The sequence below is a fragment of the Vulpes vulpes genome, chromosome 4 (genome assembly GCF_048418805.1).
Source record: "Vulpes vulpes isolate BD-2025 chromosome 4, VulVul3, whole genome shotgun sequence".
Taxonomy (NCBI): domain Eukaryota; kingdom Metazoa; phylum Chordata; class Mammalia; order Carnivora; family Canidae; genus Vulpes; species Vulpes vulpes.
The window spans coordinates 125,031,760-125,045,796 of NC_132783.1; the positions used below are offsets into that span (position 1 = coordinate 125,031,760).

The 14,037-nt window shown below is 37.4% G+C and overlaps 1 protein-coding gene across 13 annotated transcripts in view; it reads right to left on the minus strand.

The window, feature by feature from the left end:
• Positions 1-354: 354 nt before the first annotated feature.
• Positions 355-14,037, minus strand: part of NNT (nicotinamide nucleotide transhydrogenase) — a 119,745-nt gene continuing 106,062 nt past the window's right edge. For all 13 annotated transcript variants that reach the window (XM_072756952.1, XM_072756953.1, XM_026016999.2 and 10 more), the window contains 3 exons: positions 4,675-4,793; positions 3,324-3,439; positions 355-1,593 (listed from right to left, as the gene is read on the minus strand). In XM_072756952.1, the coding sequence (XP_072613053.1) occupies positions 1,444-1,593; positions 3,324-3,439; positions 4,675-4,793 (385 nt within the window). In that variant the 3' untranslated portion in view covers positions 355-1,443. The remainder of the gene's footprint in view (positions 1,594-3,323; positions 3,440-4,674; positions 4,794-14,037) is intronic.

The window sequence follows — 14,037 nt, forward strand, 5'->3', positions numbered from 1 at the left end:
ATTTATCACTTAAAAATTAAAAAGAAGTGTTTTCTGCTTTAAAACACCTGTACACACACACACACACACACACACACACACCTTAATCTCAGGCACAGCAAAACCGAAGCTGGTCACCAAACCAATAGGTACTCTGAGTTGTAAACTGAGTAAACATAAGCACTACAGTAAAAAAAATTTCATGCCAGTTATTTCTTTTTCTGATTCAGAGATAGTTTTTATGTGTTTATAATGGTTTCAAGAAACTTAGTACCAAATTAGTTATATAGAGAGACAGATATCCCAAGTATCCATCATACATTCACCTGTGTAGAACTTTTGGCACAGTAGCAAAGTCACAAAGAAAATCTACACTTTTATTGCAAAAAGACATGATCTTTACTGGTGCATAAACAAAGAGGTAGCTAAAAAAAAAAAAAATGCCACCATTTTTCTCAAATGTTATCAATTACAGAAGACCTCAAAACACATTCTGATTTGGAAAAAAAAAATTCTTGCCAACAGTTAAGAGATGGACTAATTTCATCGCTTTCATAATAGCAAGTCTTCCCCAGATATTAGTTAACAAGCAGAACTATTCCCTTTATCCTTTTGTCACCAGAGATAATTGCTACATCTCTATGCAAACATGATGAACTCATTTTATTAGTCAAATAGTTGAATTACATTCAAGTGCACTTAATACAGTAATACACATTATAAATTGATTAAAATTCAAAAAAGATCTCTGATTGGAAATGGGATTTTCAAAAATACAATACTGATTTCAAATTACACGTTTCATTGGTGTCCTGATGAAACATACAAAGCAAATGATTTATTTCCAGCATTTCTGAAAGATTATCTAGTCTTTTAATGTATTAAAATAGAAGGCAGAAAATATATCCCTGAAACCTAGAATTGAAAGTACAGTTTGAAAAGCTGAAGCCAATTTGATATGGTTAATTCAGACTATGGTTAAATGGTAAGAGGATAGCTCAGGAGTTGACAAAAGTTTCAAATCAGTAACATCTGTTGAAAAAACATAAATGAAGGTAGCTGTAATGTTTACAGGGTCAGATTTTTCAGATCCACATATAGAATTTAAGTCCTAAGATCCTAAAGACTTGATTTCTTAAAACCCAGCTGACTATTGAGGAAGAATTTTTAAAAATCCAAATGGATTATAACTAAAATGAGGCTGTTCTTTCTCCTTTTATAAAATACTTTTAGAATTCATTACACAACAACTATGCACAGAGGGACATGTAGAATTTTCCATCTTTTTTCAAAATTGAGGCATCACTTCTCCTGAAAAATCCCCGTTTGCTTTTTCTTCAGTCTTCCTTTTCTTCCAAGAGCTTTGCTACAGATGTCTATCAGCTGTATCTAATGATCCTTTATTTGCCTGTTCCCACAATGGAAAGAGGTGGCTTTGTCAGACCACAGCTTGGTCTTTAAATTTTACTTCTGGTAGGATTCTCTCACTTTTGCCTGCAGTGCATCACATGTCTTCTTGGCATCACCTAGAAGCATGGCCGTGTTAGGTTTGTAGAAGATTGGATTGTCCACTGCAGCATAGCCAACACCCAAGGACCTCTTCATAACGATGACCTAAGAAGCAAAGATGAAGGGAGAGAGTGAGGGTATTTCACAGACCTGACTAGGACATGATAGACATGCCAACACTGCCTTGCCCTAACTTTGAATAAAGCATGTACTACTACTAAGTACTACACAGAGACTTCTAAAATACACGAGGAGTAGTTTTTAAATGTATGTTTACACTGTATTAGCTTTTATTTTTTAAATGTGCCCATACTTATATCCACAACAGAAAAATCATGTTAAAAATACTTTATTGGGATCCCTGGGTGGCTCAGCGGTTGAGTGCCAGCCTTTGGCCAGGGTGTGATCCTGGAGCCCCAGGATCAAGTCCCACGTCGGGCTTCCTGCATGGAGCCTGCTTCTCCCTCTGCCTGTGTGTCTCTGCTTCTCTCTATATATCTTTCATGAATAAATAAATAAAATCTTTAAAAAATACTTTATTTATGAATGATTAAGATTCTGAGTGATTTTCTTCTCCATGCTTTTCTCTATAAAGATTGTGTAACATTTTCTAGTCAGAAAAATAAGCATCTCTCTCTGAATGGGCTTAAGAGAACAAACTGCGTGCATAAGCTCCTAGTACTCCTAGCATAAGCTTCTGCTACAAATCCTAAGATAAATGTAGCTGAGTGGGGAAAATGGTATGATTCTTATTCCATCACTTTAAAGTGTATCAGAAGGTTCCAAGACCAAAGCCCAAAGAACAATCGAGCCCATCACAAGACAGTACTAATAACTGATATTATGCTCCTACAAAGTAAAATGGAAGAATTAAGCCCATCTCACACACCGGTGTATTATACTCACTTGCAATTACATGAATTATGGATGGTGCTAATCAGTTAAATATCAAGTCAGTTCTCAAGGCAATGAAAAACCTTTCTATGGTAGTCTAGGACATGCAATCTATCCAAAACTGGAAGCAGTTTAAATTTACTCACACTTCACACAGCCTTAGTACAGTAATACATTCTATAAACTCTCAAATATTGATGACCAATGCAATAGTTTTTCATCTACACATGAACAAGTGCACATCACCCACCACAAATGTCAAGCTCACATATTTATAATAAAAAAAAAAAACAAAATTAAAGGGAAATGTACATAATCATGACTATTAAAATGCAGATCTGACCTGAGAGCAGTAAAGATACCTGCCCTCTGCTGAGGCAGTGGATGTGTACAAGCCTGAGTTCTCTATAACCCAGCAGTTAACTTCCACAGAGGTGATGTGCATGAGCAGGCCTTGCTTCCTTATGCCATGTTATAGTTTGGATTTCCAAATCACCTTTCTTCTAGACACTCCATAACAACAACAAATTCCCTTTCAAAAAAATTAAATGAAAAAAATGTGCTCGTCTCCATATATGAAGGCAATGATACTGACTCACTGTCCCAGAGGGAAGCCATCTGCTTCACTGGACTCTATCTGGAAGCCAGCCAGACTCATTCCAAAAACTCACAGCTCTTTTTTCAGCTGTGGTTACAGATTTTGTTAATCCACCCAGATAATATCATCTAGTTCTAATGGTGAGCAGGGCATTCTCTTGGGTTCTCTGGTGATCACCAAATAGACAGAAGCTGGATAGAGAGAGCTAGGCACTACCCCTGCTCTAGCTCCTAGTACTCCTAAGAGGCATCAGCATTTCTCACCAAGTGAACCAGGACAATTCTGTGTGCGTGTTTTAAGAGATACTTGATTGTTAGAATGAAACACAAGTCTGAAACTTTACCTGCTTTGATTTCCAGACCTCGAGGACTGGCATGCCTGCAATAATAGAGTTGGGGTCTTCTTGAGCTGCTGAATTCACTGTGTCATTAGCTCCAATCACAAGGACCAAATCAGTGTCTACACCATAAAGGAAAAAAAAAAGAGAAAATATAAAACTCAAATGGGTCTTTTTCATTTTTTCCAGGCAAATTATAGTGATCTGGACTTCTGGACTCTGAAGTAACAGTAACAGAAGCCAATATTTATAGGACACACACTTGTGCCAGGCACTGTACAAAGAGCTTGATTATCGGAGAGGCTCAGTAACTTAGCAATGCCACACAGCTAAAAAGCAGTAGGTCCTGCATCTGAACCTAAGCACCCTGACTACAGCTTGCATTATTATACTTCCCCTCCCCTCAATGGATCTGCCTAATCTAACTTTACAGTTTTTTATTATCTCAAAATGATCTTGCCAGTTATAAGATTTGCATCCCATTTTCATCTTTTAAAATAACCACATAGGATGCTATTTGATGTCTAAAAGAAAATGGTCTAAGAGTCTGTACTGTATTAAAGCTGTGTCCATAATTCCTGGAACTGGCAGGTTTCATACATAATTTAGCAACAGTGAAATCTGAAAGGGGGCATAAAATTAAAATGGCCCAAATTCCCTCTTTAAGGACTACAATATAAATTACCTTAGAACTTTGCCAAAAATGCCATGTGAATGTAGATATACATACAACTTCATTATTTTCCTCTAATAAACAGTATTTTTTTAAGTTTACAGTGGATACTTGCCAGAGGGAACTGGTTTAATTTTAACAAATTGATCTTGAGCCAAATGTCATTAACATTCAACATCTACCCAATGACAGCTGTAACGCACAGCACCTTAACCAGTGAAATCCTAGTACTTTAAGAGAAAACTACTTTATTGATAAGGAATTGGTACAACTGGAAACCAGTAAACTCTCAGATGTCAACAAGAATTAGGCATTAAATTGTCAACAGAAGCAATTTTACAAATGTGGAAACTGAGGCTGAGTATCTAGCTCCAAAAGTGAGAGTCAGAACTCAGGTCCCAGGCCAGGTCTCTTCAGAGTCATCCACAACGAGCTCCACTGCCTCCCAAGATTTTTACCACCCCCCGATCTCCTCATAGGCACAAAACTACCCATGCCGCTCACAAACCAGTTGTACCTTATTCCATTGTCTGTCATTTATTTAACCTCAACTGCACACCTACTAGGAGCAGGTTACCCTTCATCTGACTAGGAGGTCTTCAGTAATCCCACAATCTATGTCCTAAGACTGGCCTCACTTTATTCAGACTAAGAATAAACTTCGCCATCGCCCCCACAACTTACCTGGGAAATCATGGTTGATCTCGTCCATCTCCAACACAATATCATATGGCACCCCAGCCTCCGCCAGCAGCACATTAAGCTGACCAGGCATCCGGCCTGCAACTGGGTGAATTCCAAACCTAGACATGAAACAAATGAACAGCTGTCCTTACATGACGGGCCAAAATGTACAGAGACCCCAACATCACCTCCAAATCTGCACACTTTGTTCTTGGCGCCTCTGCTTTTCCTGGTACTATCTGATCTCTACATGCAGGGCTCAAACTAGTCCGGATATATGATCAATCTACAAATATTGAAGTTGGAGGTTTAATCTCTCAGTATACACAAATGATAACTCCTCTCAAAAAGTAAGTGTAACCTTAGAACCTGACTCTTCATAAGTTTTAAGTACAGTGAATTTCCAACAACATTAATAAATAATATCACCTTACATTTAATAAGCATTATGTTCTCTCATGATACTTTCTGATAAATCTTGCATCTTTAAAAACTTATGTAAGACAGCCTGGAATTAAACACTTGCCATGAAAAATCAACATTATTCCATCAAAAGCTGACTCCACATTCAACTTTAACCTCTACATTCAAAACTGGAATAAAATATTATCGTGTACAGGAGTTAAAGGCCTGCAATCTTGCAGAGGATGATATGAAGCATTACTCCACTCCCAGGAGAAATGTGATAGCAACATGCTAAAGAGAGAGTAATACACAAATCAGAGTTCCACATTTTTATTAAGGCAAAATAAATCAAAGCAAAGCATTAAGCAATTTCTTTCAACCACCACCATAATGAGATCTTTGGAGTCATTTCATCCAGGCTCTTGCCCCCCGTATTGATCTGTTTTCTCAGACTAGGCACAGTGCTTGATACATAAGAAAGGCTAAATGACAGAGAGAGAGAGAGAGAGAGAGAGAGAGAGAGAGAGAGATAATCCAGCAAAGAAACGCATGTTATAGTGGTTCTTGGCAGGGATCCATCCAACCTCAGCTTAAATACTTTCCATAACCAGAAACTTATTCCTTCCTGAGGTCTATTCCATTACTAGACAATCCCAATAATTACATAAAACACACACACACATTCATATTCAGCCAAAGGGAACCCCATCTCATTGCTTTCCAAGGTCTATAGATTTGCCATCTGGAGCCTTAATGAGTCTATTCCCTCTTTTATATGTGGACTCCTTTGAGCTAGCCTAGGATGCCTACTAAGCAAACATCCTCAATTCTTTCAACTTTTCAATGCTGACAGGACCTACTGCTGTTCTAGTTGCCTGTTTCTACATTGTCAACATCCAACTCAAACCTCAGTCCTCCAAAGTGAACACAATACACTGGATGTGATCTAGATCCATAAGGCACAGCAAGAAAATCATACCCAGAGATCTCTCATTGACAATCCCTAAGGCTGCATTAGCATTTACAGCCACCACAACAGATTGCTGGCTCATATAAAAGTTATGGTCCTTTAAGATGCCCTGTTATTTTTCACAGTAACTGCTGCCAAACCAGGCCTCCTCGATTTTAACACAGGTCCTGCTAGAAAGAGATTAAAGCAACACAGGGATTGACCCCTCCCAAAAAGCAGACCTGAAAAGAGCTTTAAAGGGGCCACTTAGGGGCAACTGGGTGGCTCACTAGTTGAGCATCTGCTTTTGGCTCAGGTTGTGATCCCGGGGTCCTGGGATCAAGTCCTGCATCAGGCTCCCTGCAGGAAACCTGCTTCTCCCTCTGCCTATGTCTCTGCCTCTTTCTCTCTCTCTATCATGAATAAATAAATAAAATCTTTTTTTAAAAATGGCCATTTATATTGCCCAAATAGCTAATAAGTGATTTTCTACATCTTTAAAAGTGATAATGAAGAGCCTAAATTAGTGGGGGTCTTACAATTAGGGGAAAAAAGACATCAAGTGACAAATATTGTCTTTTACCAAATTCACTTTTATATCATCTTCCTTCTGGGATCACTGAATGTTCCTAAACAACAATTTATGTTTAAAAAAATAAAAAACAGAAATCTCATGTTAAAAGGAAACAAAACAGTTACTACTAAGCAGTTATACAACAGATAATCATTTTATTTCTCCCCTTTATAAAATATATTTTCCCAATTTTCTAAGAGAATATACTTTTATAAGGGGAATCAAACCATGTCATCAAACTTCCAAGGGATAGGAGGACAATCAGATCAATGTCCTTGGCCCAGCAGGATCCTCCCAGCTTCATAGGCACCAAAGGGAATAGAATGTACATTTTTTATGGTGGAAAAAAATTAACTTCATTTAAAATGAGTTAACACTTCATGCTGTTATATGGTTATACATTCTACAAATGGGTTTTCATATATTATTTCATTCTACCTTTAATCATCTTTAAAAAATCTCCATCAAGGAGGGGATGCCTGGGAGGCTCAGCGGTTAAGCACCTGCCTTCAGCCCAGGGCATGATCCTGAAGTCCCAGGATCGAGTCCCACCCACATCAGGTTCCCTGCATGAAGCCTGCTTCTCTCCCTGCCTATGTCTCTACCTCTCTGTCTCTCATGATTAAAAAAAATAAAATATTTTTTAAAAAATCTCCATCAAGAATAGAATGTAGACCAAATGACACAAGCCCAGTCCTCAGTTAAATAAACAAGGCTATAGAGCTGTATTCCTGTATCTAACAAAAAGAAGCAAGAATGTAGATAAGAGGGGACTGGCATATATTTCGGCACAATGGCTAATGCTGGCTCTTCATGATAGGCTAATGCAGTTTGTCCAACGTTTTTAGCACATAGTTAAGCTGGGATTCAAACTCAGAGGTCTTTCTGCCTCAAGAGTCTGAATTTTTAGCTATTACATAATATAGTAGTAGAGTCCAGCAATTGAGAGGTATTTTTGATTAGTTAACAGCTCTGGTTTACTAGTTATATCGATGTTGGGCCGACTCTCTCTGTCTCAGTTTTCCCACAGAATAGTAACCCATTATTCCTATAAGCCCACATCCTACCAAAGGCTAGAGAAAATTCTGCATAGAAGAGGCTTGAGAAATATTTGTTTATCTCTGCTTGAATGAGTGAAATAAAGAGTTTCGAAAATTCAATTCACAGTGTTCTTTGAGAATAATTAAGAGCCCAGAAAGTTTCAACAATGCTATGAGCTATAAAACAAAAAATAAACATTTGCGTGAACAAATAGACATAAAGAGAAAAATAAGTCTCAGTATGCAAAGTATTGACCACAGTGTAACACCCAGCACCTGCTGAATGCTTGAGAAGTTGATTCTGAAAAATTACTAAGGGTGGGAATTAGAGATTACCTGGACAGAATGAACTATTTCATCTCTTTCAACTACTTCATCATCTTTCCCCTCAGTAGGCTAGCTGTAGTTTTATTCTAGTGAAAATAAAATTAAGGGCAGTCATTAGTTCATTCCAGACCATTGTCATCCAAACTCACCACCTTATAAGGTTTTCAGTCTTGTTTTGTTTTTTTAAGATTTTATTTATTTATCTACTTATGACAGAGAAAGAACACGCGCATGTGCACGAAGGGGGAGGTAGGGGCAGAGGGAGAAGCAGACTCCCTGCTGAGCCGGGAGCCCCGTACAGGTCTCCATCCCAGGACCCTGGGACCATTCTGTGAGCCAAAGGCAGACACTAACCAACTGAACCACCCGAGCATCCCAGGGTTTTCAGCCCTTCAACCAAAAACTCTTTCATCATTTTGGAGACTATAACAATTTGACACTTGAGTAAAATTTCAAAATGTTCTCTGAAAACAAGCTTTCTTTTTAAACAAGATATTGTTATCTTAATATCATACTCTATACCAATCCAGAGTTTTCAATCAATCTGAAAAACAAAAGTAATGCAAAATACTGACAATTTATGTTCCTCCTCTCCCTGGGGTAATGCAAGCTGTATTCAGTACTGTGGCTCTTTTCAAATGGCCTCGGAACAAGCATTTCTGCAATGTCAAATGGACTCTTTGGTTGAGGTACCTATTTTAAAATTTTAGTGTTTTTTTATATGATTTATATATAAAAAATTCAAAAAAATTCTCCAGGAACCAAAGTATATGCTCAATAAATGGGGCTTGTTATTACTGAACCTCAAATATGAATATAAATATCATTTTACTACTTCAATAATAATATAGTATTTTAGGGTGCCTGGCTGGCTCAGTCAGAAGAGTATGCAACTCTTGATCTTGGGAAATGAGCTCGAGCCCCATGATGGATGTGAAGAGACAGAGAGAGAAGGAAAGAATAATAATATAGTACTTTCAGCATGACTATAAAAAACAGACCTAGAAAGCACATTATATTGAAATAACTAAAATATACTCCTAAGTCTGCTGCTTGCATGACTTCAGAAAAAGACAAGACATGATAAGTGGAAGTTTCAAAGGTACTTGATTTTGTGAACAAGCACCAGAGTTTTCGAATCAGGACTTTCAACTTTTTCTTCTATGGTGAGGATGGCTGAATCATCCCTTAGGTTCATGTATAATAACAGAAGCAGTAAAGAAAAGAAATCAGACTTAGAGAAGGTAAATCTCACTTAAGTGTAATAAACCATTCAGATTAAAAAAAAAAAAGGAAAGACTGAATTTGTGTAATTGCAAAAAGTAAAAAAAAAAGAACAGAGCACAAAGCAAAATAAACACACAAAAGAGAGTGACAAGGATATGTGGCTTTTAAGGGACACATGACAGTAAAGTATGTAAGAATAATTCAAACATCAAAATAAATAAGGACAGTAATAAAAATTTTAAAAACAATTTTAAAAATATGGATGGTAATAGATTATAACTCACTGGAGAAAATGGGAATTCATGAGTCAAGACTGATGACAGATTCATAAATTGAAAGGGAGGCAGGGAGGGTAGACAGTCCACTGATAAATGTGGTGGGATTAAAACCACCATTTTGTAACCACCATACTAAAGACTGGCTCAGATAAAAATCATCAGCACATGTTCAAACTAGGGAGTAAAGCCTGATGAGGAACAGGATATTTGCAAGATCTTAGAGAGCTCAAACTAGTTTGTCCCTGTTCCCATACCACAACAGGGATACTAAAAAAAAAAAAAAAAAAAAAAATTGGGGGTACCCAGGTGGCTCAGTCAGTTAAGCATCTGCCTTTGGCTTAGGTCATGCTCTCAGGGTCCTGGGATGGAGTCCCACACTGGGCTCTCTGCTCAGCAAGGAGTCTGCTTCTCCCCCTGTCTCTGCCCCCTCCCCTCTGTTCATGTTTTCTCTCTCTCAAATAAATAAAATCTTTAAAAAAATAAAGACTTCCAAAGAGAAAAAAAAAAAAAAAAAAGACTTTCAGAGAGCTCCTTTACTGAAACCAGCCAATAAGAAGAATGAGTAGTTAGAAATAATTACCATCTGTACATTTTCATCAAGGAGCATTTGATTAAATGGACAGAGTCCATGTTTCTCTTTTCCCAGCTAATAGTTCCTTATAAATACCTAATAAAATGGATTACCAAGATTAACCAAATCTCAGCCAGGAAGAACTTAAATGGAAACCATTATTATGTATTTTAGTGCACTGTTTGGTATACACAGGTACTGACGGAGTATTTTAACTCCATGTTCTAAATATTGTATGGAAGACCTAAAGGAGTATGTACCCCAGTAAGGACAGAGATTCCGTAATTAAATTGTAGAGCTGGGATGTGTCATTGTTCAGTAATGACAGAAGAAAATAATTAAAAAAAAAAAAAACCTTGTCTTGAAATAAAAAATTTTAGTCTGAAAAAGCCATTTTCCTTTACGAAGACTCTTAGTGATATATCTAACATATCAAATCATATTATCAATCACTTGATATTCAATCAAAGTGAATACCAATTTATATTCCAATAATGTCAATTTCAAGCCAATGGCAAGATGGTTCTCTCACATTCATGAAAAGGTACTCTTACTTCTATCACTGACTAGACTCTAAGCAACTAGATTTAGTTCTGGCTTAAAAGGATCAGAAGGTAGTCAGCTAAGCTTCAAGAGAAACACAAAATACCTAATGACTTAGTAAATAACATACTCTAAGTGCAAAAAGATAAACTGGCTTGAAAAAAGGCAAAAGGTAAAATAAAACGGAAGTTGACCAAATGGTTCTCATTTTCATAAAGCAAAAGAAAATGGTCTTCAAATGCACAGAAAAGGATTGGAATTTTTAAAAAGGGGGGGGGGGATTTTCTGTTAACTATTTAAAAACAAATGCCCCAGCTGGAGAAAGTTTCTGTCTTCTTTTCTGTGGTCAGAGAGAAGCTCATTAATGTGAGCTGATGGACCAACCACCAGTTCAGTACAAAAAGGATTCAAGAGTATCTCCCATACAAACACAAAGAATGGCTGGCTGGCTGGCAGTGGACATCATCAAGATAGCCACGGCAGCTGAGATAGCCCTTCATTTAAGGCAGGATCAGGGTGGATTGATTAAAAGCAATGGTCTTAACCACTAGTAAGAGATAGCAATGAAACTCAGGATTTCCAAAACAACTACAAGAACTGCTCTACCTCAATCCAATGGTACTAACTGTCACAAGTTACTCATTTGTGCTCCCCTGAAATGTTAATAACAAAACTTAAATACCAAAAATTTCTTCTTTCTCCCAATCTTATTGATCACCGATGTTTCCTCCTTCCCCCAGGTCCCAACCTCTTCCCAAAACCGGATTCATAAGACTTAAGAAAGACTTGGAGTCACTGCACTACATGATTTTTAAGATCTCTATTAGCTTCCTATTGCTGCTATAACAAATTACCACATATTTAGTAACTTAAAACAACACAAATTGATTATGTTATTGTTCTGGAGGTCAGAGCAGAACATCAGTTTTGCTGCACTAAAATCAAGGTGTTGGCAAGGCTGCACGTCTTCTGGAGGCTCTAGAGGAAAGTTCATTCCTTGCCTTTTCCAGTTTTTGGAGGCGGCCCCCATTCCTCAGCTCGTGGCTGCACCCTCTGACTTCTGCTCCATTGTCATTATGTCTTCCTCCGATTCTTTCTTATGACTTCTTCCATGACTCTGACTCCTTCCTCTCTCTTCTGAGGACCCTAGTGATTACACGGACCAACCCAAATAATCCAAGATAGTCTCCCCACCTCAAAATCCTCACCTTAGATCTACAAAGCCTTTTACCATGTGAAGTAACATGTTCACAGGTTTGTAGGATAATAGGTAGAGTCTTCAGTGCCATTATTCAGCCTACCACAAGCTTCCTTTCTAGTCCTAAAATTTCACGAACCAGGGTTTCTATTTTAGCTGAATAAACAATATATACTGTGTCAATTACTTTTGGATTTCAATTCTGTATGCCTCCCTATTCCAATAATTTTTTTTTAATTTTTAAATTCATTTGTTTGTTTTTAACACTGCCCTCACTTATCTTTAATTGATCCATCTGGCTATCATCTTTATGCTTTAACTGACGTGTCTTGAGCCAAACTTGAAATCAAAGACTTCTAAATGTATTTGTTGTTATTGTAATATTTGATTAGCTACAGACTGCATAAAGACATTATTTCTGTTGAGCTAGTTGTGAAGGCTAAATAATCACAAAGCTAACCAATATGGTATGCCAAATATCCCAAAGGACAGATCATTTTATATCTGTTAGCATAATAATTTATTACACTAAACGTTAAGACTCTAAGATTGGAGAAAAACACATGCAAGGCTCTTACAAGAAAATGCCAGTGTTTTGAGAGAAATAACAGAACACATTGAATTTGTAGAAATATGTATGTGCACATTGATAAGTCATTGTGAGTTTATAACTATTCTGGCCCATCTAACTGGCTAATCTCCAAAGTATGTATTAAAGTTAATTACAGCAGACATTGGTTTGGCCATGACCAACAATTTCCAGGAACTAATGGCCAAAGCTCATCAATGATCCAACATCATATGAAGAATATCCAGAATTTCAAAATGCGAAGCCCACTAGCCTTTTAGTTCTTCCCTTTGAGCCAGGAAAATCATCTTTATTGCACACATGCTTAACAAAGCAGAATCTGCTGTCCCTGTCCATAAGAAGATTCTACAGAAGGAAAATAAATACTAAAATGAGATTACACAAAGACTTTCCATGCTCCCAGAACCCTTTCTTGCTGTACCTCCTCCTTATGATGCATGGAACTTGTTTACATGACTGTGCTCGCCAAACTGGGAGCAACACTGAGTACAGAAACCATGTCTCCTTTATCAGTTCCTACAGCAATTGGCACTCCTTATGAGGACTCAAAGGGAAGGACGGAAGAAACGTGTTTTAAGGAACACAGTGTGCCCAGTAAGGTATACTCATAAACCTTCTACATCTCTTTTTAGAGGAAGAATTTAAGGAAGTAGTAAAGAATAGCAGTGAAAGCTCTCGAGTGCTACTGCCCATATTCACAGCATTTGGACAGTTGGCTTCTTATGCCTCCCTTTACTCTGTGCCCAATGGGATAGAAAATAAACTTCTTCAAAGGATTATTGTGAGATTTTAGTGAGATACTTCATAGAAAGAGTTTTTTATACAAAGTACTTTAGACCAATGCCAAGTGCAATAAAACTTTAAAAAGTTAACCTGCAATGGTAATATTCTATTTGAGGACATTTGTGTAATATAAATGCTCCTGTATATTTTTGCAAATAAAGATACATTTTAATGATCATTTACATAAAAATAAATATACATTTTTACATTTAAACAAATGGTTTGATGTCAATGTTTTCTGAGTTGGTTTTCTAATTTTTAACCCTGAAATTCCAGTAAATACCAATGTAGTCCAATAAAAGCCAAAAGTTCTTTGCATTCACAACTACATCAAAAGACTAAAGAAATTATGGGCAGCCCCAGTAGCGCAGCGGTTTAGCGCCGCCTGCAGCCCAGGGTGTGATCCTGGAGACCCGGGATCGAGTCCCACATCAGGCTTCTGGCATGGAGCCTGCTTCTCCCTCTGCCTGTGTCTCTGCCTCTCTCTTCGCTCTCTCTGAATGAATAAATAAATAAATCTTTAAAAAAAAAAAAAAGAAATTATATAGTCAGGGACACCCAGGTGGCTCAGTGATTGAGCATCTCCCTTCAGCTCAGGTTGTGATCCTGAAGTCTTGGGATCAAGTCCTAATCAGGCTTCCTGCATGGAGTCTGCTTCTCTCTCTGCTATGTCTCTGCCTCTCTCTCTCTCTCTCTCTCTCTCTATGTGTGTGTGTCTCTCATGAATAAATAAATAAAATCTTAAAAAAAAAAAGAAATTATATAGTCAATATAGACTGAGGCCAGCAATTGTGAATACTGGACTCACTGGGAACTTGGTCAGAACTAATATTCAGATATACACTTACTTGATAAAGTCAAATTTCCAAAACCATATTT